This window comes from Rhinichthys klamathensis, unplaced genomic scaffold (genome assembly GCF_029890125.1).
Source record: "Rhinichthys klamathensis goyatoka isolate OS25496 unplaced genomic scaffold, OSU_Roscu_1.1 h1tg000760l_1, whole genome shotgun sequence".
Classification (NCBI taxonomy): Eukaryota; Metazoa; Chordata; class Actinopteri; order Cypriniformes; family Leuciscidae; genus Rhinichthys; species Rhinichthys klamathensis.
The window spans coordinates 210,431-236,789 of record NW_026607164.1 but is presented as its reverse complement, the minus strand read 5'-3'; the positions used below and the strand labels follow the sequence as shown (position 1 = coordinate 236,789).

The following is a 26,359-nucleotide window of genomic DNA, read 5'->3' as shown; positions in this document are numbered from 1 at the left end:
TCATTCTTCTTCCTTCAGACACACCGCTGATCCATAGGGCAAAACATTTCCAAGTTTTGTTTCATCGCTCCACCGAACATCCCAAAACTTCTGTGGCTTATTTATATGATTTTGAGCAAATTGGAGCCGACTTTTCTTGTGCTTTTGGGTCAGACTCAGTAGTGGTGTAGTCTTGGAGTTATGGCATGAGTTTAGTACTGAACGCGTCTTAAGGCCCTTGCACACTGAGGGCCCTATCTTGCACTCGGCGCAAATGACTTTGTACACTGACGCATGTATCATTCCTATTTTGCACCCGCGCAAAGCGGACTTTTCCCTCCACAGACGCACGTCGGTTAACTAAGAAATACACTTGCGCTCCCCGGGGCGGTTCAGCGCAAAGAGGAGGCGTGTTCCGGCGCAAACTTTCCCTCATGCTATTTTGCTGTTCTATAAAACAATTGCGCCACTGACCAGAAAAAAACTAGTCTAAAGTCAGTGGCGCGTTGCGCGTTGTTCATTATGCTATTTTAAGGGCGCATGCTTGGCCATAATCAATGTAGCGTGTGCACAACGCGCATACACTTTGATTCTCTCATCTAAGCAGCAGTTTTCATTTTTGCAAATCATACATTATTACGATAGATAGATATATAGATAGATAGACAATTTATTATAAAAGCATACATGTAGCTTACACATTTACCCAAATTATCATACGCCTGTTTAACAGAAGTTAATTTGGGTGGCTTTCTCCATCCCCAATGTCACTTCTCTGTGTTTTACGGCCCTGACGAGAACGTCGCTCTCCTCGGCTGTGAACCGCTCCTGGCGCGCGCCTGGCAAATCCGCCGTTATAATAGGAATCCGCTTTAGAACAAGCGCGCCTGCTCTTAAAGGGAATGTGAGATGACGCTCTGATTGGTTTATTTCACGTTACGCCCAAACCACACCTATGAATAATGAAGCTACTTCAGACCAACCCCTTTTAGATTTGCGCCAGGCGCAAGAGGCATTTATCCCGCCGGGAAAATAGCAACAGCGCCGGGATCCGCCCACAAAGTTACTTGCGCTTTACGCTTTGACACTTGCGTTTCAGATCGTTAAAATAGGGCCCTGAGTCCGAAATTCGCGTCCGAATTTTTCGCACGTTAAAAAATAAATACGACCTCACGTTATGTCAATCACGCTTGCACACTGCCTCCGAAACTTACGTCCGTCATAAAAAAAATCGGATCGGGTTTGATTTTCTGTATTTTTCGCATCCGTAGCAAGCAGTTTGAATGGTGTTTTGACAATTCAGAGCCACCGAATCACGAATGCGAAAAAACGCATACGAAAATCTCGGACTCAGTGTGCAAGGGCCTTTACTGTGCAGCTGAAACCCCAGTGCCTGTTGTCACCAAGTCTTGCTGCAGGTCATTTGCAGTCACTCGAGGGGTTTTCTGAACCTGCCTTCTCAGAAATCTGGTTGCAGCCGTTGATAGCTTCCTTTTTCTGCCCCGTCCAGGTAGTGTAACCACTGTCCCTGTAACTTTGAACTTGCGAACTATGCTTCCAACGGAGTCTCTAGGAACATTTAGTGCCTTCGCTATCTTTTTGTATCCTGTTCCTTGTTTGTGAAGGGCGATGATATCTTCTCTTAACTTTTTGGACCATTCTTTTGACTTGGCCTTATTTATAACATGCAGTCAAACGTGACAGTCAACAAACCTAGTCAGTTCAGAGATTTCATGTGTTCTAGCTCAAGCACACCTGGTGCTACTAATGAAGCCCTTGATTAGTTGCATCAGGTGTGTTTGAGACAACACCTGTTTTGCAGATTTGTGCTGTTGTGAGGGATCCTATTCAGGGAGATAAATCATTTTAAAACTGCAGAAGTCATTTTCAGTTGAATTTAGGGAAACCACTTGAAACATTTGCTATGTTGAGCTATTTCAATTACTTATGTTTGATTTGTTCATTGCAAACAGCTGAAAGTCTGTTAATTTTGCCAATAAAACTTATTTGCAATGGGGGTTGAATAATTTTGATTACAACTTCTTCCGGTGAGATTCTGATGGACACTTTACTGTCCCATGAGGCCACGGGAGAAGATTTGTGAATGACAGTGAATCGACGCAACTGATGCTGGTAGGTCACATGATAATGACAACTTGTCGAATGTAGTACGTCCGGATTACATTCATACTACACACATTCATACTATATAGAACGTACTTTTTTTAGCGGCCGTGAAGTAATTACTTATTTAAAATAAGTACCTACTCAAGATAATATGCGATTTCGGACGCAGCCTCGGTATTCGGATATATTACCAAAGTCTATAGATATAGAAAGAAGGGTCACTCCTATTACTTATGAATGGGAGAAACCGCAACGTGCAACATGGCGGAATACGTCCCGGCTTCTAAGTAAAAGAGCCAATCGCTGATTGGTACATTTGTAAGCGTCACTGCGGGTATTGCGCCTTTGACAGGCGACGCAATGAGGAGGGTCGTTTCACTGGTTAAAGTTGCGAATTTCTCTGTATTTAAACCTTGTTGGAAACATTTGGAATAATGTAAGTTCACAAGTCGACAAAATATATAACACTGTGCTAGTGGTTTTTGGAAATTTTTATGCAAAAATATTACATATTGTGCCTTTAAGTCATGCGGGAACAACACAATATCTAAAAGAATTGATTATTCAACCTAGTCAATACATTGATTTATCATTAATAAAACAACGGATCTAAAAAACGAAATTGTACCAACATTAGTTTTGCTCTGTTGCACATGTCTCATATATACTAAAAGGAAAGACCCTGCGTGTGGTGAGCCATGAACAGCATAACCCCTAAACAGATTGCTTGTATCGGAGCAGTTTGGGCTGTTGTGGACAGGGATGAGGAGTCCACGGATTCAGGGTCCTAAAGCCTTCGGTTTGTTCAATCCACCTGATCTGGACTGAGGTGTTGATAGACTGGTGTTGAGTATGAGGTCGTGCTCGACACTGTCTGGCTGAACAATTTATAAAGCGACACAGACGGAGAGTGAAAGGCGGGAGAAAGCGAGCATGAAGCTGTAAATTTCAAGTGTGAGTGTGTGTTCGAGTTGATAATGATGTGACACGCAGCCTGAATAATGAGCTGGGCTCAGGTGGACACACACCTCTGTCTCGACACCCACCCTTCGGATGAAGCGCACACTAATCACACACTCACTCACCCAGGCACACACACGCACAAACTCACACTCAGACGTCATTCTTTCTCTCAATCCTGTTTTCAGCAGCTTAACACTACCATGCTCACAAATAACATCTCCCATAAACACCTGACAAACACTTGCATACATTTATGTAGCTAAATGAGGACAGGACTCTATTGTTAGTACAAAAGATAATTATGCTGATTATAGACCAAACCTCAAACCCCAATCTCAAACCTAAGAAAAGCATAAAATAAAGAGTTTGTTGCCCAGTTGAGGACATCCTCATCCTCAAAATATTATAAGCACAAGGTCCATTTTTTTATGGGGCATGAGCGATGTCCAATTCACAAATGAATCACTATTTTGAGTCAAAAACTTCATCAAATAAATAAATTGGCAGAACTGTGTAAATTGGTTTGGGAATTAGTCAGGAAATTCAAGAACATCAAGAGTATTGGATGAAGTTGCCAGTCAACTGAAGGCAAATCTGCAGATGAATCCTATTGTTTGCAAGCGATGAAGATCTTTATTAGTTGAACATCTGCGTATGCGATCTGTGAACGTTTCAGGTATAGATACATTCGATTGAATTTTTTATACAATACATTTTACAACCAAACAGATTTTTACGCTAAGGACACGATACCACTACAAAGTATGACATTTTAGGTCACATCTATGGATTTTTTAAGCTAAGTGTGTGTGTGTGTGTGCAATTATATAAATACATATACATTTATATAAGTACATATACAATGATATATACCAAAGTAACTAGTGACTAGCTACTTTTACTTATTTCTTAAGTAGACTCAAGTTTTTGGATACTCTACCCACCTCTGATAATTATATAAAATAAATACAAATTAATTTATAAAATGTATATGTACTTATATAATTGCACACACACACAATCCATAGATGTGACAAATTATTCCACCTTATTTGGTAAAACAAATCCTAAATAAATAAATAGTATATACTTATATAAAATGTATATCAATTATTATTAGTACTTATATAATACTTTATTTATTGAGAGACGGATGGACATTCACACTCTATCTTTGTGGCTGAACCTCATCCCAAATATTTTACTCTTATCACCACACTTATCATCATAATTATAATGTGTTAATAAAGTCGTAATAGTTAAAGAGTTCATAATTCAGCTCCAGTGATGCCACAAGCTTTCAATGACCCAACCAGCAGTTCACCAATGCAATAAAACCAACCAGTGTCAAATTGCATGAAAAACAAGGAGCTTTTTCAATCCCATCTTTTCACATTCCCAAAGTACTATATAGGTAAAAACAGCAAGACTGAGAGGGAAGAAGAAAAAGAAGAAGAAGAAAAAAAAAAACATCTTTGGTAAACACAAGAAGGAACATCAGGGCAAAAACACACATTGCTCTCAAGAAAGGAGTTCAAAAAAATGAACATTATTAGCAATCTCCCAGATAAAAGATGACAACATGTGCTGATCCATGTGTGTGTATCTGTGTTTTTCCTGCTTTCCTCCGCATCCTGATTTATTGGCTGGTCTTTACTACCGCATCCAGAGAACTATTCACACTGACAAAACACAGTGGAAACACCTCTGTCTTCGTGAGAGTTGGAGATAAGTTTAAAGCCTAATAATCGCTCAGAGTCTTGAAAAACATCATAAAGCGAGCGACTGCTGTAAAATTGTGCTTCAGACAGCAGTATTACACTTCAAAACCTTTGTTTCTTCTCTCATTAATGAAGATGCAGTGTTTTTTCTGCCATCATCTTCAACTTTCGGAAGTCGCGCGTCTCTTTCCAAAGTCAAACGAGAAAGTTTCACCTCGTTCCACACAGACATACACACACATATATGCACATGTGGTTCCTTCATATACTCTTCATCACTACCAAAGATAGGCTGTTTGCTTTTTAATTTGCCAAAAAAGACTTAAAAAACAAAAAGACAAGAAAAAAGGAAAAACATGCAACAAAAATACCTTCATCTCGTGGCCGGTTCAGTGTTGATTCATCGTGTTTTTTTGTGAGTGGACCTAGGGTTAAGACAAAAAGGAGGGAAAAAGAGAAAAGAGAAAATTCAAAAAAAGATTACTGTGGCAAGAGAAAAATCAAAAAAAGAAAACAAGAAAGAGCAAAAAACAAGAAATCAGCAAGAGGTTATTGTTCTCATTCTTTTCAAAAGGTGACAAAAAGAAAAGCAAAGGCAAACAACAAAAAGCATCATAAACACAGAATATCAAGAAAGACACAAATCGGCTACAAGATCAAAGTAGTTTAATGTTAGATCTGTGAATATTCTCTCTCGCCATTGTTCTGCTGTTCTTTAACACCGGCTTCACTTCATGCCGTTCCGACGGCTTGTTTGGCTTCCGGGGATCAAGTCAAAATCAATGTGGAGGAATCAGGAATTAACCTCTGAGGTATGAAAAACAAGAATTCCCATTCCCACCCGAGTCCTCCTCCCTCCTCTCGCTCGGGTCAAGCTATCATCCGCCTCGCTTTGAAAATGTGAGAGGTGGTAGAGAAGAGGACCTGAGGGAAGGTGGGCATAACACACCAGGCACGTGTTCTCACACACACACGGCTCAAACAGCCTCCAGGGAAACAGGAACAGAGGGTGCTGTGCTCGCACATACACACACACACACACACACACAGTGTTGACACTGTTGTCTTTGTGTGTAAACTGGGAGTTTAGCCTTTCTATACATACACAGCACAAAAATAAAACCGTAACACCGTCTCTCATTAATAAGCTCTTTTTTAACGTTCTGAACAAAAATATACTCATTTCATCAGACTGAGACCAGAATGAAAATATAGGATCGAATTTAAAGGGGTCATGACATGAAAAATAAAATTTACCCTGATCTTTTGACTTGTAAGAGGTCTTTGTACCATTAAAAAATGCTGCAAGTTTCATAGTTTAAAACGTCCTCCTCATTATAAACAAATCAGTTATTTAACCAAACTCCAAAAATGGTTAGTTTTGATATTGAGGGACTTGTGACGTCACACGGGCAAATTCATTTGCATATGACTGCCTCCAGAGCAAGACATTGACTAATAGTTCTACATCATCTCCTCATAGGCTCCGCCCACTGGCGTTCAGTTGCTTAACGGCGGACATTTTCCTACACTGGATGTGAGCGTCACGTCAAAAACATAAAACCCATTATAATCACTGACGCTGTCTACACTGATACAGATTACAGATGAGTGTTCAGTTTCTGACACTTGAGTCTCTCCACAACAGGACAGATGGACGAGTGGAAGAACATTCGCTTGGTTTAAACAGCTCATCTGTGTCTCTGTAGAGACTTCAGAAGGATCCGAGTGTCGGAAACAAGTGGATGGTTTATTATAATGGCGTCCCGGATCGCGTTGAAGGGTTATATGTTTGTTCGGAGGCTCAGTGTAATGGAGAGTTCACAAAGAAACTTTTGTTGAAAGTTGAAGCAGCGACTGTTGAATCTGACAGAAGCTGCATCACAAACTGTAAGTAAATGATTGCATAATGCTTTTTTATGTAAATTACGGTTTTATATCGATCATGTTTTCGAAACACTTTATGGGCGTTGACACTGTTTCCTATGCAGTGACCTTAGCCAATCATAACAGTGGCCTTTACTGACGAGCCTTAAAGGAGCCACGCCTTTAAAGGAGCTGTATGTAAGATTGTGGCCAAAACTAGTACTGCAATCACTTTCAAATTACTGTAGAGTGGTGTATCCCCTCCCCCTCGACTCGAGGTTGCCAGATCGGCTGCAGGATCCAGCAGGAACGTGACGAGCTGCAGCTGTGGTAACTAGAGCAGAGCTGGCAACCCGGATGTCGCAACACTACTGACTTCGTGATTGGTAGATAGGTGGAGGGTGGAGCATCAGACCAAAACACAACATGACAACATCAACATCAGTTGAGGGCTGCAACTGCACTTTTTAAATGACAATATCCTGGCAGGACTACTGTTGTCAGTGATATAAGTATTTGAAATGAACATGATTTCTTAATGTCTAGTGGCATTTCAGGGCCATTTTATGATTAATTGAAATACATTTCTTACATACAGCTCCTTTAAAACTGATCATTTCAGACAGAGGCTCAGAATGAAGGTTGAAAAGAATCATTTTTCCACACATATTTGCTTTTTTTGCGAAAAAAAATATTTGATTAACATTATAAAGTTAACCTCAACATTTTTAATAGCCCCATTAAACCTTGAAATAAAAAGAAAATGTTAGGATTTCAAAAGATTCAATCAAATACTGGTTTCTGAATTCCACAGTGAAATAAACAGGTAGGAGTGGAAGAGTAGAAAGGAGTGTAACCTCATGAAACAAATCATTTTTGTCAGAGAATGCATTATAAAGATATTTTTAGACCCTTTTTAGACTTCTTTCTGTGTGGGCTGACCTGGAAAATGCCTGTCAAAGAGAGAAAGACAGTGAAAGAGGGAGATACATACAGAAAAATAATGAAGAGGTCTCTCTACTGGACATGGCTGTCCTTACTTGACATTTAAGAAGAAAAAGAGTGCATGTAGTGTGAGACTCTCTCTAGTAGACATGGAGAGTAAAAACAGGGGACAATGTGTGTATTCGCTGACCGAGGGAAATATCTTGTCAATCAAACACACAAGAGAGAAAGTCTGGCCAGAAAGGAGTTTCGAGATGAGTCCACAATGGCTCCCCTGTCCAGCGATGACAGGATGGGGCGCTTGGTGTCAAAAGGTAATCTGATTGAGAGGAAAACCAAATGACAGGATGTGGAATGAGATTCAACTGTATGTGAACATTAAAAAGGAGGGAGTGTTGTATACAATTTTAATTATATATTCATGTACGTAATCATATTTGAATAAAGGTCATTTTTCCTAGGCCGCACTTTTGGCCACTACTTTGTGTGAATATTTGTCATGGAGTGTATGTATATATATATACACATATATACTTATAACTTTACTACTTAGTTAATACAATTTTTAGCAGTCTTCAGTGTCACATGAACACTCAAAATTCATTCCAATATGCTGATTTGCTGCTCAAAAAACATTTATGATTATTATCAATGCTGAAAAAAAGTTAATATTTTTTTGGTGGAAACCGTAGCACATTTGTTTCAAAATTATTTGATGAATAATTTCATAATTATTTCTCCCACGGCCCTCGGCCTCGTCCTGCTCGCCACAGCTTGCTAAACAAAATAATTCATTTTTGAAAAGAAAAATCTTACTGACCCCAAAACATTTGAACAGTAGTGTATATATATATATATATATATATATATATATATATATATATATATATTATAATCAGTCTACATATATAATTATTGTCTCGGCTTGGCCCTTCAACCTTCCAAAATCAATTCCATCTATTTCAAGAGGCTCATTTCTACTTTCCACTCACTGATTTCTACCTGGATGGAGATATTGCTCCCAAATTCATCCTCGACCGTCCTTTTCCTTTCTCATATTCATTTTCTCTCTCCTCGGCTGCATCCAATCTTTTTTTTTTTGATCATCTGTTCTCATCATTTCTCTCCGCATAACCTCTTTTTCCAAGCCTGCCTTCTCTCTTCTCTCTTTGGTGAAGTGCTTATGTAATCTATTATTTCAGGCCCAGTTCCTGGTTGTGACCTTGCTCTGCCCTCTGGCCTTTAACAGGGCAGAAAAACACCAGCAGGGTGAGAATCTGCACACGGACGGGACGCTCTTCTGCGCATCCACTTTAACAATACAGCCAGTGATGCATGCATTCGAGTGTGTGGTTATTGAGATGTTTGTGATATAAAGGTTTGTGTATATCATTTTGCATGTGCGTGTTTTTATGTAAAACTGGGCTTTAATCGATACTTGTGCATCTGAGTGTGTATACATAACTGAAAGTAGATACACACACACACAGCGAGGCTCATCAGCAGATGCCAGTGGAATTACACACTCCCTCAGTGTTAGATGTCAGGGCTCGTAATCAGGCCGACCACAGGTGTCTGTGGACCGGAGCGCTCTAGCAGAAATGTACCCTCTCCTCTGATATCCCAAATGGGGGGATATGAGTTCAATCTGCTACCTGTGGCTCACCCTCTTTACAGAAATACGATTCAGAAAATCAGCTTGAAAGAGGAATGAGATAGCCAGATGGCTTCCACCTGATGTTTTCATGCCTCTCAGCTTCTCCTGAGTGGAAATGGGTAGAAATTAGAGAGCGCCGATAGGAAGAGAGCACCCAAGTGACTTTGATGGACTGGATATAATTGAGCTCTATTTAACAGCATTAAAGATGCCTGGCCGACCTGGTGTGTGAAGTGTGTTTCTATTATACGACGTGGGGAGATGTAAATTGGAATTAGCATTAGAGGCATTTCTGCTAAACTGAGTATTGCTGCAGTCCAGCATGGATCTGTAATGATTTCGGGGGTTTATGCGCTTTGATAAAGTGCTGAGGAAGATTCTTGGTACTGAAAGAGGAAAGATGCAGAGACGGATTAAAAGACAGTCAGATAGTAATGGTCTGATGGTAATAACATAGTATTTAAAATATGGTTGCGGTCGGGCTCAAACCTGGTATCTCAAAAAACACTACATTTCAGGAACTGGGAAAAAAAAAACCCTGCAGTCTTTAAACAATTAAACACGGCATTGTCAAAGTTGATAATGAGGCTTTATGTAAGGTCAGACACTTGCATGTGACATTTATTAACATTTTACCAAAATCAAGCTCAATGGAGTCTCAATTGAACACAAAACATACAGTACATGTTTTGTCCATCATAAGAACGGCTGCATCTGAGGCAGTAAGTGCATCGCATTATGTTTTCATCAACTTATTCTGTCATTCATCATGATGTTATAAAAGAAGAAGTGCTTCGCACAGGCTATTTTAGACAGTATTGGCTATGGCTCGATGACAAATACCAGACTTATGGTGTGTTCACACCGAACGCGAATAGAGCGCCAAATACGCGTCTAGTTAGACGCTTGAACATTTTGAACCCATTCGCGCGTCCGCGGCACTCGCGAATAAAAAAACAACAAGACAATTTCTTTCTGGCATACGTTTCCGTCATGTCTGAAATAAAAGATATTGCTGCTCTGTACTTGTTGTGGAAGTCCCAAATACAGAGGAAAGCCCAAGGGGGTAATCCATCGACCGGAAGTTGAAGCCGGCCGGGTGCCGCCATCTTGTAGCAGAACTTCACTTGCGTTAGCATTTCCATTGACTCCCATTCATTTTGGCGTCACTTTGACAGCGAATAACTTTACATCTGAGGCGTTTAAAGACTCCATTTGTCCATTATTTATTTCTAAAGAAACACGACAATGTATAAAAGGCTCCATTACCTTCTATGTTACATTATGGCCCCGTAGAAACAGATTTTGTAAAAATAGGCTAACGATTGCGTCATAACCACTCGACTCTGTCGCGCTGTACAGAAATTACCGTAAGGACAGGAGGAGAAGCTCGCAGGCAATCGGGGGGACGTCCCGTCAAGGGAGAAGCCCATAGATAATGAGTCCATAAAAGCAACGGAATACTTACTCCTGCTCACTCACGCCAAAGAACTCTTTGCTCAAGTTCCCCGTCTCTGCAAGATTAACGTTGTCAATTTTCACGCACAGCTACTAGAAGATTAACGTCTGTCAGACAGGTTGCTCACGTCATCAAGCTTAGTTTGAGTCGGTTTGAGTCTGCGCGTCAGGAACGGAAGTGCTCAAAAATCGCTAAAAATGGGCTTCAACTGTCTCAACTGAGTTCCAATGAGATGGCTCTGTCCACTTCTTATACTGCCTATGGCAGTGGTCTCAAACTCGCGGCCCGCAGGGTGATATTTTGTGGCCCCCTACTTGACATTAAAGTTTAATGTTAGTGCGGCCCGTCGTTGCGTGTGCCGCGTTAAAAAAATAAAAATAAAATTGTATCCCTTATGGGCTACCATAGATAGTCTCGTGACACGGTGGGTTTGTTGTCAATAGTTGTCATAGACAACCGCGAAGTACAAACATACTGCGCCTGGAAAAAATGAGCGCTTCGCTTCAATTATGAGCGCGCTTGCCGCGCTCCTACATTTGAAATAACGAACTTGAGCGCGCAAAAATGTGAGCGCGATATGTGAACAGGCCCCTTGACGAGCTACCACCAATCAGGCCACGAGCTACTGATAGCTCGCGAGCGACGTGTTGGAGAGAGACCCTGCTCTAAAACAATGTGAGAATAATCATTTTGAGCTTGTAATATGTGTCCAACAGGTTCATTAGAAGGTTTGCTTTGATTTGTGCAGTCAGTAATTTGAGACACTATACATGTGTAGAAAGAATTCAATAAGACGGGCAGACATGACTGCAAATATTTGTATTTCAAAAGCAATAATTGTTTTTCTAAGTATAATAAAAGGAAATGTGCCTTCCAAAAAAAAAAAACATTCAATATCATTAATGTGTTGTATAAAGAAAATAAAAAGGACATAAGCAAATATAAATATCACAAATATGTGTTATAGACAAAGAAAGTTTGTAAAAATGAACTTGCTCATGAAGAACCAATCATGTACAGAAAGGAATGTTCAAATTCAGAGGAACAGTTCAGAAGAAACGTTAATAATAAAGATTGAGAAGATTGGATCAGTTGTGCTCCTTTTTTGGAATACTTGAATACTATTTTTTTGTGGAATACTTGATGCGGCCCAGCCTGACCCAGACACTACCTCCAGCGGCCCCCAGTTAAGTTGAGTTTGAGACCCCTGGTCTATGGGAAAGCCAAACGCCGACGTGTCTGGGTTCACAGCACCATCTGTGTATATTTTCTTCACTTACCAGGTAGTCCAACTTCCTCGCTTATTTTTCTCCAAGCTATTTCCTTTTTTGCCCAGTCTCTGTAAGCATACGACGTAGTATCGTATATTTCAGGGTACCCACAGACGGCAACAATTAGCATCTCCTCCATTTTCGACAACAGTGATAGACCGGACGTATCAATTAGCTCTTCATTGATTGGCTGGCGCAACAAAGCGCCATGCGAATCTCCCGCTCGAGTTCAAATTGCGCGGAAGACGTTCGCGGAAAACACGTCGCCCAATTCGTGTCATTCGCGATGCCCGGCGCGAATGATGCATCTATTCGCGTCTTTGCATTGACTTTATATGTAATCTACTCGCGCAAATAATTAAATTCGCGTTCGTTGTGAACGCACCATAAGACACTCTCCGCTGCTCAAATACATAAAACATTAGCCTTTGTTGTTTCTTGAGCGTAAAGAAAACGCTGTACTTATTCAAAGAACCAGTTCTTTATTTACCATTGCATTGCAAACAAGCAGAGACGCTCTAAACCGCGTGCGGCACTTCATTCACTATCGAGGGGGGCGGAGTTATGAGGTTTGACTGACAGTTTGAGGATCCAACGGAGTTACAAGGTTCAGTCACATGCTCTTTTTAATACTTTTCATTGGTTAAATATTTGCAAAACCCACAGACAGATGTAAAAGGTGACCAATAGTAATTATTTGAATTGATTGAATGTTTGCTATACACACCAGAAAAGAGGCCAAATGAATGTGAGTTTGATCAAATAAAGCTATCCCTCAACAACCATTGGTTAACATTATGTAATAACACGCACAGCCTAAGCCAGGGTTCCTCAATCCTGGTCACGGAGAGCCAGTTTTCTGCAGACTTTAGTTTCAACTCTAATAAAAGCACCTGAATATCAACTAATCACGGTCTTTGGTTTGACTTAATTAAAGCTAGGTGTGTTGGAGCACGATTGGAATTAAATTATGCATCCGAAAGCTGAAAAATTCTGCAGCATTAGGAGGAAGGAAGGCGACAAGCCACGTGCGAGTCTTATGATCGTGTCACATCCCATCCACTAAGATCCCTTCAGCTGATCGATTTTTGAAGGCAGCATTGATTTATCCTTCGCTGCCTGTAATATCCCACTATCCTCTGTGCTCAATGCTCTGCTTGAGCTAAAATATAAAAGCAAGAATTAGTATTGTAGTAATTATATCAACAAAGCTCTCTCTGTTTTGTAGTAGATTATTACAGCGATATGCTGCCTGTCTGAAATTACTTTCAGAAGGTAGTTTTGTGTGCAAAATCATTGCCAGGGCAGCGAGACAACACGACGCAAGCCTCTGTGGGGAAAGTGTCTGGATAAACGCATGGTCCTGTATGATTATCATATTCATATGTTATGATTTTTCTCCAAAGCAGTGGTTCTCAAACAAGAGGGGCTGCAGGATGGATTCAAAGTATTTAAATAATTAATTATTATTAATATAATCAAACTCAAATTCAAACTAAAATGCTAAAAAAAAGAAAAATCAAGATGGAAACGGAAATCATGTGTCAATGAGGGACATTTGAGTGAATCACTGCTATATAATCGTGGTAGTGTCCAAAAAGCCACAGAACTGCCATGGAACAACGTCCAAAAAAAACACGGTAATATTAGACATTAATAGAGTGAAAGAGAGCACAAGTGAGAAATACAGAAAAAGAGGAGGCTGAATGAAAGTGGAAGGAGTGTTTGGTGTAGATAGAGAGAAAGAGAGGGAGGTACACACAGAGATAAGGTGACTGGGATGGAGTGAATGTGTGAAAAGAGGAGTATTTGAACAGAGCAGAGCTGGATGGGATGACATTTAGGTGCGGTGGAGATGCAGACAGCATGAAGGTTAAAACTGTTTCCCCGGTAACCCCCGCCGCTCCGAATTAAAGCTGGGTCTCCAGAGAAACATGATGCCCGGCGAAAAATATCTGCCTGCTCAGTTATAAAGACTGCAGAGAACTGTCATTAGACTGACATCAGGCTCTTTAAATCCTGCATACAGCTGACATGAGCCAAGAGCCCATTTTAATGCCTGTTCTAACATCATATTCTACAAACTAATGCACTTAAACAGTCCACTATTATAGAGATAATCCAAACTAAACTTTTCTTAACCAGTATTTTTCTTTACAGTCCCCCTGTAGTCAATCATTTTATCCCTTAAAACTCATCTTTGATCACCATCAAATGACATTTAAAAAAAAAAAAAAAATCATTGTAAAAGAAATCGTCATGCCTTAAAATAGCTTGAATCTACACTCTTGCCTCATTTAGTATACACGGTTCTATGAATATGCAAATGAGCCCCGCCTCCACTCACTCACTCACTCAGCTCAGAGATCCACTGGTTGACGATCACACGTTGATCTGATTGGTTACAAGGTAGTTTGTGACGTCAGAAACACCAGCGATTTCAAACCGTGTTTTTGAGACTGTCTTTGGTCCACTGCAGTTTTAAGGAGAAAATACTCAGCAATGCTGTCGACTTATGAATTTACACATGGTTTGTCTTAAAGCATAATACAAACACCACATAGACATATAATCACCATTGATTTTCACCACAGGGGGTCTTTAAGTAAAAATATCCCCTGTAAAAATAGAATAAATAAAGGCCGCTGTGGTTGAAATAAAATGCAAGAAATTCACAGTAAAAAATACTGTTTTCAGTTTTACAGGATGCCTGTATATTTCACAACGTATAACTGTACATTTCATTAACTGCTATAATGTTAGTATACCTACTTTAACTACCAAAATCTACCGTCTTATCTGAAAATGTACCGATAATACCCACCACAATAATGCAGGTGGCACAATAGAAAGCCACATGCTAAATAAGTGACCGGTTCATAAAACATGACCAATACTCATATATAGACAGTGTACAGGGTCATAAACACAAACAGAAAACACCATCAGGGTAACACACAACACCACAGTAATATAATAAACAGTAACTAAATACTGTAACAATGTTAAATCCATTTACTGTTTTTTTTACCGTAAATGATGTGGCAATTCATAGTTTTACTGGCAAAAACCATACATTTGACAGTATTTTACTCTAAAATTAAATAAAATAAAATTTGTGATGTTAAACCACTTACAATTTTTCACTGTATATGGTAAAGTAACTTACAGTTAACCAATTAACAGAATTTAGGTAACCAAACAGTTGACGGTATCCATTGACTTACAGAGTATGGTAAAACATTTTTTTGTAAGTCGATGGGGAACATCAACTGTTTGGTTACTCACATTCTACATAACATCATCTTCTGTGTTCAGCAGACGAAAGAAATTCACACAGGTTTGAAACAACTTGCGGGCGAGTAAATGATGACAGAATTTTTGGGTGAACTATCCCTTTAAGACAGGGGTGTCCAAACCTGCTTCCTGCAGTATTTAGCTCCAACACACCCGCCTGGAAGCGTCTAGTGAACCAGAAAGCCTTGATAAGCTGGTTCAGGTGTGCTTAATAATGAAGGCCCTCCAGGAGCAGGACTGGACATCCCTGAGTTAAGTCAAATCTGAAGGAAACACCTGTTAGGACAAGCTCAAACCCACTTTTACCTCAATGTGGCAACACATGGCATACTCCTCACATTACACATCATCAAAATATGACGTACATATGGGTCTTCGTGTATTTGTATCAGTGAGATGCAAACACTTTCAAAGACTGACGGCAGAAGGTCTGGACGCATCGCAGCTTTCATTGGCCAAGGACTGACTGACATGTAAAGCAACCAATCACAGTTCGTCTTGTTCATCTTTATGTGCTTGAAAATGTAACATTGATATCCCTACAATAACAGACGTATTTTAACTTCACATGCTTCACATACTTCTGAAAATCCAGCGTTTAGTTGATCCTGATAAGCGCTCATTGTCACTTGTAAAGACGACGGTGTTCTTCTTCCATGAGGGGGTTTGGCTTCACGGCATCTTTGTTTCCGGGAGGACCGTTAAGAACGTGACACACGCATCTCCCGGAAATCCTGTAGAATTTAACCAATCAGATGACGAATTCGAATTCCAATTTTCGGTGCCATTTGCATCAGACGTTCAGCCAACGGTCCGTGTGCGTGACGTCTAAGGCTGAGACTATTCAAAGACTCACCTGTGCAGGGAAAATTACTAAAAATACAGTAGATAAATAAGTCTCGGGACAAATATGTATTTTTCAATGTAAATAATGCAAAATACAAATAGCTTCAAGTAAATATTAATAAAATATAATAATTAATAAAAAAAATGTCATTTAATATTAATATTTTAGGTAACATATTTATGAGAGAAAAAAGTGCCATCACGAATTTTGAAAAAAAAATCTTTACATTTCAATTAAATAGTACTGTGGTGTGCAAATTACTTTTGTTGGAGCACAAATTTTCCATGTGAAGTCTCAATTAATATGAGATTCTTATATCGGCACGCATAATAATTATAAAAGAATAAGAAAAAGGCTGTCGGTTGTAATCATACAGTGTATTGGAGAGCAAAAACAATCATAACTCTACAATAATGGTTCGTGACAGCGAAGGCAAACACTCCATTGTGACTTATGAGGCCTATTAATGACTTTTATATGTGTCTGCAAGAGATTGTGTGTATGAGTGCACACATGACAGATGCAGGCTAATCTTGCTGATTTAATGTAATCTAGCTCATTTTAAGTGACTATTGTTTTCCTCCTTTTCTCGCTGATGTTGCAGTAATCCTGTTAAAACACACAAAAGATGCCGCTAATCACCTGGATCAAAATAGAACATGTCACTGTCACTGAGAGTGTTCCACCACGGCATCATCCTCTTCTCCTCCTCTTCCTCTCTTCTTCCTCTTCTCTTCTCTTCTACTCTTCTCTTCTATCATCTTGCTCTCCTTCTGGTGTGTCCCCAATAACTCTTTCAATACCTCCATTCAAAAGAAATCTACAGATTCTCCCACAAAATAAGCATACAAAAATGGCAAAAAAAGGGGAAATGTACGCAATCTTTTTTTCACACTCTTAAAGGTGCAGTAAGCAATATATGAAAAATGCTGTTGAAAAGTGGATCGGACCAAGCACACTTCTAGTCAATCAGAAGTAGGGGGCGTGTCCACTCATAATGGGGAGGAGAGAGAGTGAGCAAGAGGGAGATTTGAAGACTGTAGAAAGAGAGATGGCTGAGAGACATTAGCTCAAAGGAATATCACTGGGAAAAGAAGGGTTATGATCAGGCAAGAGCTTGTAGGACTCGCGTTAATATTAGAAAAGCTTTCCAGCGCTGGAGAGACAGAAGCGGGAAGATCTGAAAACGGACGCTGAGGTCGCGTTGTTTCTGCTCCATACGTGAGTAACATTGGTTTTGCTCTGTTTCACAGAACCAAGATATGCTGTTGTTGTAATGTTAGCTCTATAACCGGACAGTCTGAGTGTAACTGTTTGTCTGGAGCTGCTGGCGACTAACAGCGAACTCTTGCTTGTATTTACAGTACGTTTGTTCTTCCTTGTCGTTTGTTTGTCATATTCACTTTATTTTTGGTAAAGCATTGCTTCGCTTCAGCTATGATATAGAGACACTTTTGCATTGTGTGTTTGTGCATTTTGGGGGCGGAGCAATGAAGGGAGGGGTGTGTTTGTTTGGGCTGATTTTAAATATCAACAGTGTTTGTCAGAAATCGCTTACTGTGCCTTTAAAAAAAGATATAAGGTCAGACTAGTTCTCTCTTCACATCTTAAAACTTCCAATCTTCTTTGTTTCCCCCTTATTCCATCTTTCTCCCCATTGCTCTTTCCTTCTCTGCCTCTCCCACAGCTTCTACTTCCACATTCATCTTTCTCCGAAGCACCAGGAGAGGTACAAGCCCTGTGTGTGTGTGTGTGTGTGTGTGTGTGTCTGTTTTTGAATCTAATTTGCATTCACAGCCACTTGCTGCCTAAGCTGCAGCAGGCACTGAAGAGACGGCCCTTTGAGCTACACGGATTGCGAGAGCAGGGGAGAAAGAGAAGAAACAAGTGAGAAAGAAAGCAGCAGGAGGAGAGAGAGAAAGAGCCTGAGAGGAAAGAGAGAACGAACGAGAGGGCAATGGCTCTGTGTGTGTGTACATGCGCGTGTATGTTTCCGTGTTCCTCTCTGAGCGAGAGTAAAGACACAGGGTGGCATTTTTGAAGCCTGTTACCACCCAAGACAAAAAAAAAGTCCTTTAAGTAGCCCTTTAAAGGTGCAGTAAGCGATTTTTGAAAAACGCTGTTGAAAAGTGGATCGGACCGAGCACTAAAACACACTTGTAGCCAATCAGCAGTAAGGGGCGTGTCCACTAATGATGTGGAAGGAGAGAGAGCTCAGTGCACAAGACAGACATTAGCATAACGAGGGAGATGGGAGAGAAAATACAAAAGAGGAAAAGGACAGAGGAATCTAACTTTTAAAAGAAGGTTTACGATCAGACAAGATCGTAAACACTCATAAGTCGACAGCATTGCTGAGTATTTTCTCCTAAAAACTGCAGTGAACCAAAGACAGTCTCAAAAACACGGTTTGAAATCGCTGGTGTTTCTGACGTCACACACTACCTTGTAACCAATCAGATCAACGTGTGATTGTCAACCAGTGGATCTCTGAGCTGAGTGAGTGAGTGGAGGCGGGGCTCATTTGCATATTCATAGAACCGCATATAGTAAATGAGGCAAGGGTGTAGAGTTACATTCAAGCTATTTTAAGGCATGAAGAAAATTGTTTTCAAGTAAAAAAACATTTAAATATGTCATTTGATAGTGATCAAAGATGAGTTTTAAGGGATACAATTATTGACTACAGGTTTGCTTTGTTTCTTCTTGATACGTAATGTTGGTTTTGTTGTGTTTCACAGAAATAAGATGTCTTTTGCTTGAATATACTAATGTGTCATCATCTTTGCTTGTTTGTTCATTTGCATTATTAATATTATTATTATTATAAGCCTGGAACGTCTAAACCTGAGTCCGTAGCCATTTTCAAGAAACGGCTGAATCTTTTTCGGCAACACTTGATCCATTACTACTAACACTTTCCTTTCTCTTTTCTTCTACTCTATAGCCACGTAAAAAAAAAAAAAGACATATACTGCGTTAGACCAAACTGGGAAGAGTCACAGCATTTACATATTGCTGTCCTATTGTTAGTTTAACTGCTTCTATTGCTCTCCTCATTTGTAAGTCGCTTAAATAAAAGTGTCTTTAAAATGATTAAATGTAGATGTAAATGTAAACCTCATCCACCGCCCACTTCAAGCATTGGCTCCCAAAGTGTGTCCGAAAAAGTGAGATAACACACTCCTAATGTGGTTCGCTATCACTATAACCCCCTTAATCTTGTCATATTTGTAAAATATTAGTTACTTAGACTATTGTGTTATGTAGGGAGCTCTGTTCATGAAAACGTTGCCATTGAAGGAGTAGAATTGACTTTGCCATTGAAGGAGTAGAGGAACTGAATAACAATTAGACATCCCACCTGAATTATCATAGTAACACAAATTTCACATTTCACCTATTGATGATGTCATACCCTCGGTCGGCAGGCACAGCCAATCCCGCCATAGCCGTTGCATATGTGATCCTTCTGGGTAGGGCCGTGTTTGTTTTGGTGCTTTCAAATATCAAACCTCTATGAGCTTATTTTTCTGTGAAGAAAGAACATTATTGACACTCAATGACATTAGATCACAGGTTCTTAAGCAGGGTTATTATAGACTAAAACTAAAACCGTGAAAATATAATTGTTTTTTTATTTCAGCTAGCTGACAAGGCAACATTTCTCATTTTATTTTAGTTTAACTTGATGTATAAAAAAACCGCCTAATATTTCGTTTTTTTGTATAAAATGACTAAAAATGACAAATACAACAATATTACTAAAATTTCAAAATGAAAATGGAAAAACGAATTCAAAATATTAAAACCTATAATAGAATCTCAATGATACTAAAATAACACAGGTTCACCTTGAGAAAAGCCTGTCAAGCTCCAAAGGACAAAAAAGCACCATAAAAGTTAGGTGTTGAAATGAATCGTTGCATCGCGACGCGGACGTGGACGATTCTGCATCAATGCAGTAATAGACCATAATGGATTATAACCTACTGACATTTCTCTGACGTCATTCGTCACATGCGCGCTTCTCTCGCTAGCGTAAAATGACGGAGGGAGGCGAAACACAAAAGCGAGTAATAAAAAATGCACCCACTATTTTAATATTTACAGCATGTGAGCTCGAGTGTGTGCGTGCGAGGCTGCGAGAGAGTGTGTGTGAGAGTGAGTGTGTGTGCGAGGCTGCATGAGTGTGCTCGAGTCGAGTGCGAGTGTGTGCGTGCGCGTGTGTGAGCGTTTTTGTACACTTGACAGTTTCATGCGCTTTTAGTATTTCGTCGTGTTTGTTCTAAATGGTCCTGTCGTCTGCTGTGTTCAGACTTAAGTTGTGTTTGATGTTTGCCACATTCGGGAAGCACTTTCTTGGAGCAGATCAAATGAAAAGGGAGTTCATATACATCTGACTGCTTGTATTTATTGACGAAAATGTAGGCGTGTGTAATATTGAAACGTGAGGATGCAGCGCATCGTGATACCGAATCGAAGGCATGATAATCGTAATTGGATTGAATCGTGAGACCAGTGGCGATTTACACCCCTAATAAAAGTAGTCAATACAACTTAAATACTTAAACTTAAATATACATTTTCCATTCTTTAAATTTTCTAGTTGTCTTGTGGCCATGTTTAAGTTAAAAAGTGTGGTATACACTCTAAAAAATGCTGGGTTGTTTTAACCCAAATTTGGGTCAAATATGGACAAACCCAGCCATTGGGTTACATTTTTTCATTAAATTTGTAAATATTTGACTCAAAATCGGGTTAAAACAACCCAGCATTTTTTAGAGTGTATGTACACTCACCGCCCACTTTATTAGGTACCCCATGCTAGTAACGGGTTGGACCCCCTTTTGCCTTCAGAACTGCCTCAATTCTTCGTGGCATAGATTCAACAAGGTGCTGGAAGCATTCCTCAGGGAGTTTGGTCCATATTGACATGATGGCATCACACAGTTGCCGCAGATTTGTCGGCTGCACATCCATGATGCGAATCTCCCGTTCCACCACATCCCAAAGATGCTCTATTGGGTTGAGATCTGGTGACTGTGGAGGCCATTTTAGTACAGTGAACTCATTGTCATGTTCAAGAAACCAATTTGAAATGATTAGAGCTTTGTGACATGGTGGAAGTAGCCATCAGAGGATGGGTACATGGTGGCCATAAAGGGATGGACATGGTCAGAAACAATGCTCAGGTAGGCCGTGGCATTTAAACGATGCCCAATTGGCACTAAGGGGCCTAAAGTGTGCCAGGAAAACATCCCCCACACCATTACACCACCACCACCAGCCTGCACAGTGGTAACAAGGCATGATGGTTCCATGTTCTCATTCTGTTTACGCCAAATTCTGACTCTAACATCTGAATGTCTCAACAGAAATCGAGACTCATCAGACCAGGCAACATTTTTCCAGTCTTCAACTGTTCAATTTTGGTGAGCTCTTGCAAATTGTAGCCTCTTTTTCCTATTTGTAGTGGAGATGAGTGGTACCCGGTGGAGTCTTCTGCTGTTGTAGCCCATCCGCCTCAAGGTTGTGCGTGTTGTGGCTTCACAAATGCTTTGCTGCATACCTCGGTTGTAACGAGTGGTTATTTCAGTCACTGTTGCCCTTCTATCAGCTCGAACCAGTCTGGCCATTCTCCTCTGACCTCTGGCATCAACAAGGCATTTCCGCCCACAGAACTGCCGCTCACTGGATGTTTTTTCTTTTTCGTACCATTCTCTGTAAACCCTAGAGATGGTTGTGCGTGAAAATCCCAGTAGATTAGCAGTTTCTGAAATACTCAGACCAGCCCTTCTGGCACCAACAATCATGCCACGTTCAAAGTCACTCAAATCAACTTTCTTCCCCATACTGATGCTCGGTTTGAACTGCAGGAGATTGTCTTGACCATGTCTACATGCCTAAATGCACTGAGTTGCCGCCATGTGATTGGCTGCTTAGAAATTAAGTGTTAACGAGCAGTTGGACAGGTGTACCTAATAAAGTGGGCGGTGAGTGTATATTGGCTTTATATCAGTATCGACCATTATTCATTTCCAACAGTATTTAGCCATTTGTACAGAAATCGTCCTCCAATTTACACCTTTAGCCAGTAAGGCCGTGACACACCAAGCCGATGTGAAAGACTAACGGTGCCGAAACACACTGAAAGGACTACAGGCGACTGTCAACTAGCACATGTAAGGAAATAACGGTCTCTATCGGCAGGTATTAACAGCCTTCATTCGTCATTCAAAAAGGGGAACTAGGGCTGCAGATATACAAAACGTAAACAAAGAAACGCTTGTACCATTTTAAACATCATTCATGCTGATCACTTTCTTTCTTCCGGGCGGCTCATGTCGTAATGAAAATATCTCAAGACTCGAAATTGCGACCACATATCATCACATATGCTCCAGAAATTTAAACTGTGCGACCTCAAAATATATTTGGGAGTATTTGTGCGAGTGAAAATGTATGTGCCTTCTGTGAGCTGATACAGTGACCAGTCCGCCGTTCTGTCACATAACCAATCAAACTTCTTCATTACGCTCTTAAAGGTGCAAAACGCAAGTCTCTGAGTTTTTGCAGAACTACGCCAACCTCTGGCGACAAGCGAAACTGCAACCAGAGTTGTGCACGCTCATGGACCACACGGATCTTTTATTGGATATGTTTTATGTTTCATGTTGTACTATTCTTCCGAACACAATTCCTAGTTCATGAAACTGTTCACTAACAATGGTAGTAAAACCAATTCTGATTGTACATGTATCTAGCTTACGCTAAAGCATTACACATTTTACGCATCGTCATTTGTTGTCATACATAGATTGGCCGTATCAAACATTAGAGACTGGGCTATATCTTACCATTTTATCAATAAAAAAGCCAACTGAGGATCCCGTTTGAGACCAAGGGCAGACCGGAGATCTCTCCATTTGTTGAATGCCTTCCTGAGGTTGACTCTCGTCTTACTCCGACGCCTGTCTGACTCCAATTTGGACCTTTTGGTGGCACTAGACAAAAATTTTCTTTTCTTTACTTTACGCTGAGTTTGCGTTGGGGTTTGGAATGGACTACAAGCCGGTCTCTTTGAATCCATCTTCTACCTTTGACGCACGAGTTGTCTTCGCTGATGCTAAGAATGGCGGCGCCGGCGAATACACAAACCTGCGAGACATAGCCTGGTGACCCAGTCTCAAATTCGAGCCCGAATCCCTCTTATATATTTTACTGTACAGGATTATAGAGGCAATCTCAGTGCGCAGAGAAGGGCTCATTCAGCCCATCAGGCAGTTCTTTGAGCATGTATAGGATAGAAAAACAGGTATTTTTAACATGAAAAGTTGCGCAATGCACCTTTAACTTTAAAGCAGACTTTTGGTTGGTTAGTATTAGCCGTCAATCACTCCCTTTCACTGCGCTCAGTTGTCTCTCTCCTAAATTTTTGCAGGTGTTCCTATCTTTTTGAAGTTGGGTGCACCAGTACTATCAAGTAAAAAAGATCATTTCGAGACGTCACATCTGCAAACTGGAACGCTGAGGTAAAATATGGTAAAATACGAACAGTCTTTGCTCGCTTATATCACTTTGGCTTCTCATGCACTGACTTGTTTGCTAAACTGAACAGCCAATCAGAGTTCTCTCTCTCACCGTTTCAACATGCTCAATCGGCAAAACATCCCTAAACGGGGTCCGACAAGTGCAGAACACGCCACAAAAACTGGGCCAGGCGATGCTCAATGACTTTGGCCGGCTCGGTGGGCGATTAGTCCTGAAAACAGCTTCTTTAGAGACCTAATCTATACATGTTTATTAATGGGATCCATTCATTCACAGTACTTTCTGTAACAGCCCCAGAAGTCAGCGGGATCTTTAGCAAGCTCAATAGCCTGCAACTGTACAAACACCTCCAATGACAACTGATGTCAAAACAATTAGCTTGTTAGCATGTGAGGGGAGTTTTGTGTGGTGCAAAGAGAAGGAGAAAGAAAGCACGGCACGACCCGGCACAATGCACCATCTGCACAACAACGGCCTACGTCAAGACACACACACACACACACACACCTAATAACTTTCTCTCAAGTGCTTCTCTCTTCTGTGGCTATAAATAGAGTGTGTGGCAGAGCTCTTGCTAATTCCTTCATTGAGAGTCTAGTGGTAACGCAGAAGGACGCACACACACACACACACACACACACACACGGCTCTGACGCGCTGCCTGACAGCTACACGCAGGAAGAGCTGCGGGGTTGCCAAGGCGACCCCTTCCCCTGCCAAACCCTCATTCTGTGTCAGCGTTATCTATCCATACATATCTTCTCTCATCTCCTTCCCTCACCATTTCCCCTCCATCTATTTCTCTTCTATTTCAACGCTCTCACTTATTCAGCCTGGCTTTTGCTGTATATTCTTGTGCTTTACATCTTTATTACTCATGACTCAACTTATTCTCTTTCTTGTGTCCATCATCAGCTGTTATCTCATTCTTTTAATTGAGTATTTGTTATTCTCTTGAGCTGACAGCCTTACAGACACATTCATTAACACACACTTCCTCCACAAATTCTCATGGCACAGCAGTCTTAATATAAAAATTCTGCTCTGGCATTTACACACACACACACACACACACCCTTCTCAGCTGGAAAGCTACCAATTTGTTCTCATTATTTGGCACTAAAAACTCTACGCTAAGAAACTGACCTCGGCTGATTTCATTGGTTTGACCTTGCTGCAAAATTGAAGCCTTCCTTTGGTTTTCATTGAGTGAAAAGAGGGAAACACTAAAGAAAAGACCAAGCTACAGTAGCGCCCAGGCTAAATGGTTATTTTCTCTGGAAACATTAATTTGGTCATAATATGACAATGATGCCATTGCTAAAAGCAGCCTACCTCCGAGTTACTCTCCACCCGTTCTGTTTAAAGTCAAAATCTCAATCACTCCAGCTGTAGCCTGTAAACCTGTTTGCAATATGTGTTTTTGTCGTGTGTCGCAGATCTGTTTTCGTGCGTCTCGTCTTCTAACGCTTCAAAGGGGCCCGGAAACGGTCCGTCTATATTGAGAACACCTCGGCGCTCGCAGGAGCTAATTAAAAAACGCCCTCCACACCAACGCTCAGGTGCTCCCAAGCAGTTTTGATTTCCCTCCCATAGAAAACAAGAGTGGCGTTCAAATTTCGTCCTTTGTTCAAGAGCCCCCTTCTTCCATTTCTCATTTCTACCTCGACGGCCTTTATGGATACTTCAATATATGGAATGTTATTGTAGCTCCTTTAATGCAGAATCATATTATGGGCTTCACAACCAATCTATTCAGATTTGATTTGCTTTTCGCTTTACTTCAGTAAAATAGGCTTTGTTTTCTCTCTCGGTCAATTCGGTCTGACAGTGAAGAGTGAGTAAAAGGCTGGTGACATTAACATGTCTGTGTCAGTATTAAGTGGGCGGCGAAGTGCACAGTCATGCTAAAACACAACCCATCAGTCCTGCTCACACAGGCCATGATTGACCATCCGCCTCCAGGCTTCAAACAACTCCCACAGGATCCTGAGACTTCCTCCCCGCAGGACAAGAGCAAGAGGAAAACACAGAAGCAATTATAAAAATGTAGGCTTTAAAAAAAAAAAAAGATCTATTGTTGCAGAAGGCAAATGACTACTGCCGAAAATGGCATATTCAAAAGTTTGGGGTCCGTTTTTTTTATTTATATATTTTTTTTAATTCAGCAAGGATGAATTAAATTGATCATTGAGTACATACTTCTACACTGTTTCAATTCAAAATTCAAAATTCTATTCATGAAGGAATCGTGAAAAATGCAATCACGGTATCCACAAAAATAGTAAGCAACTATTTCAACATTCATAATAATAATAAATGTTATTATAATTGTATAATTTTTTGATATAATTTTACATTATAATAGCAGCAAATCGGCATATTAGAATGATTTCTGAAGGATCATGTGACACTGAAGACTGGAGTAATGATGCTGGAAATTCAGCTTTGATCACAGGAATTAAAACATTTAATTAAAAAAAGGATTAAAAAAAGAAAACTTTAATATTTAAAAATGTATAATGTTTTAGTTTTTTTTACTGCATTTCTGATCAAATAAATGTAGCCTTGGTGAACACAAGAGACATATAATTAAATTCCATTCTGTACCAACATAAAAAGCACATATCGTGGCATCAAAAAATGCAGAATTCTGCTTTAGTTTGCTCTAAA

At 40.3% G+C, this 26,359-nt stretch overlaps 1 protein-coding gene across 2 annotated transcripts in view; it reads right to left on the bottom strand.

Annotated features, from left to right (window-relative positions):
* nlgn2a (neuroligin 2a) overlaps positions 1–26,359 on the bottom strand; it is a 229,095-nt gene that overhangs the window by 111,845 nt on the left and 90,891 nt on the right. The window contains exon 3 of one of the 2 annotated variants that reach the window (XM_056242851.1): positions 5,162–5,215. The exons of the other annotated variant lie outside the window; for it this stretch is intronic. Within the exon in view, the coding sequence (XP_056098826.1) occupies positions 5,162–5,215 (54 nt within the window). The remainder of the gene's footprint in view (positions 1–5,161; positions 5,216–26,359) is intronic. 2 annotated transcript variants of the gene reach the window in all.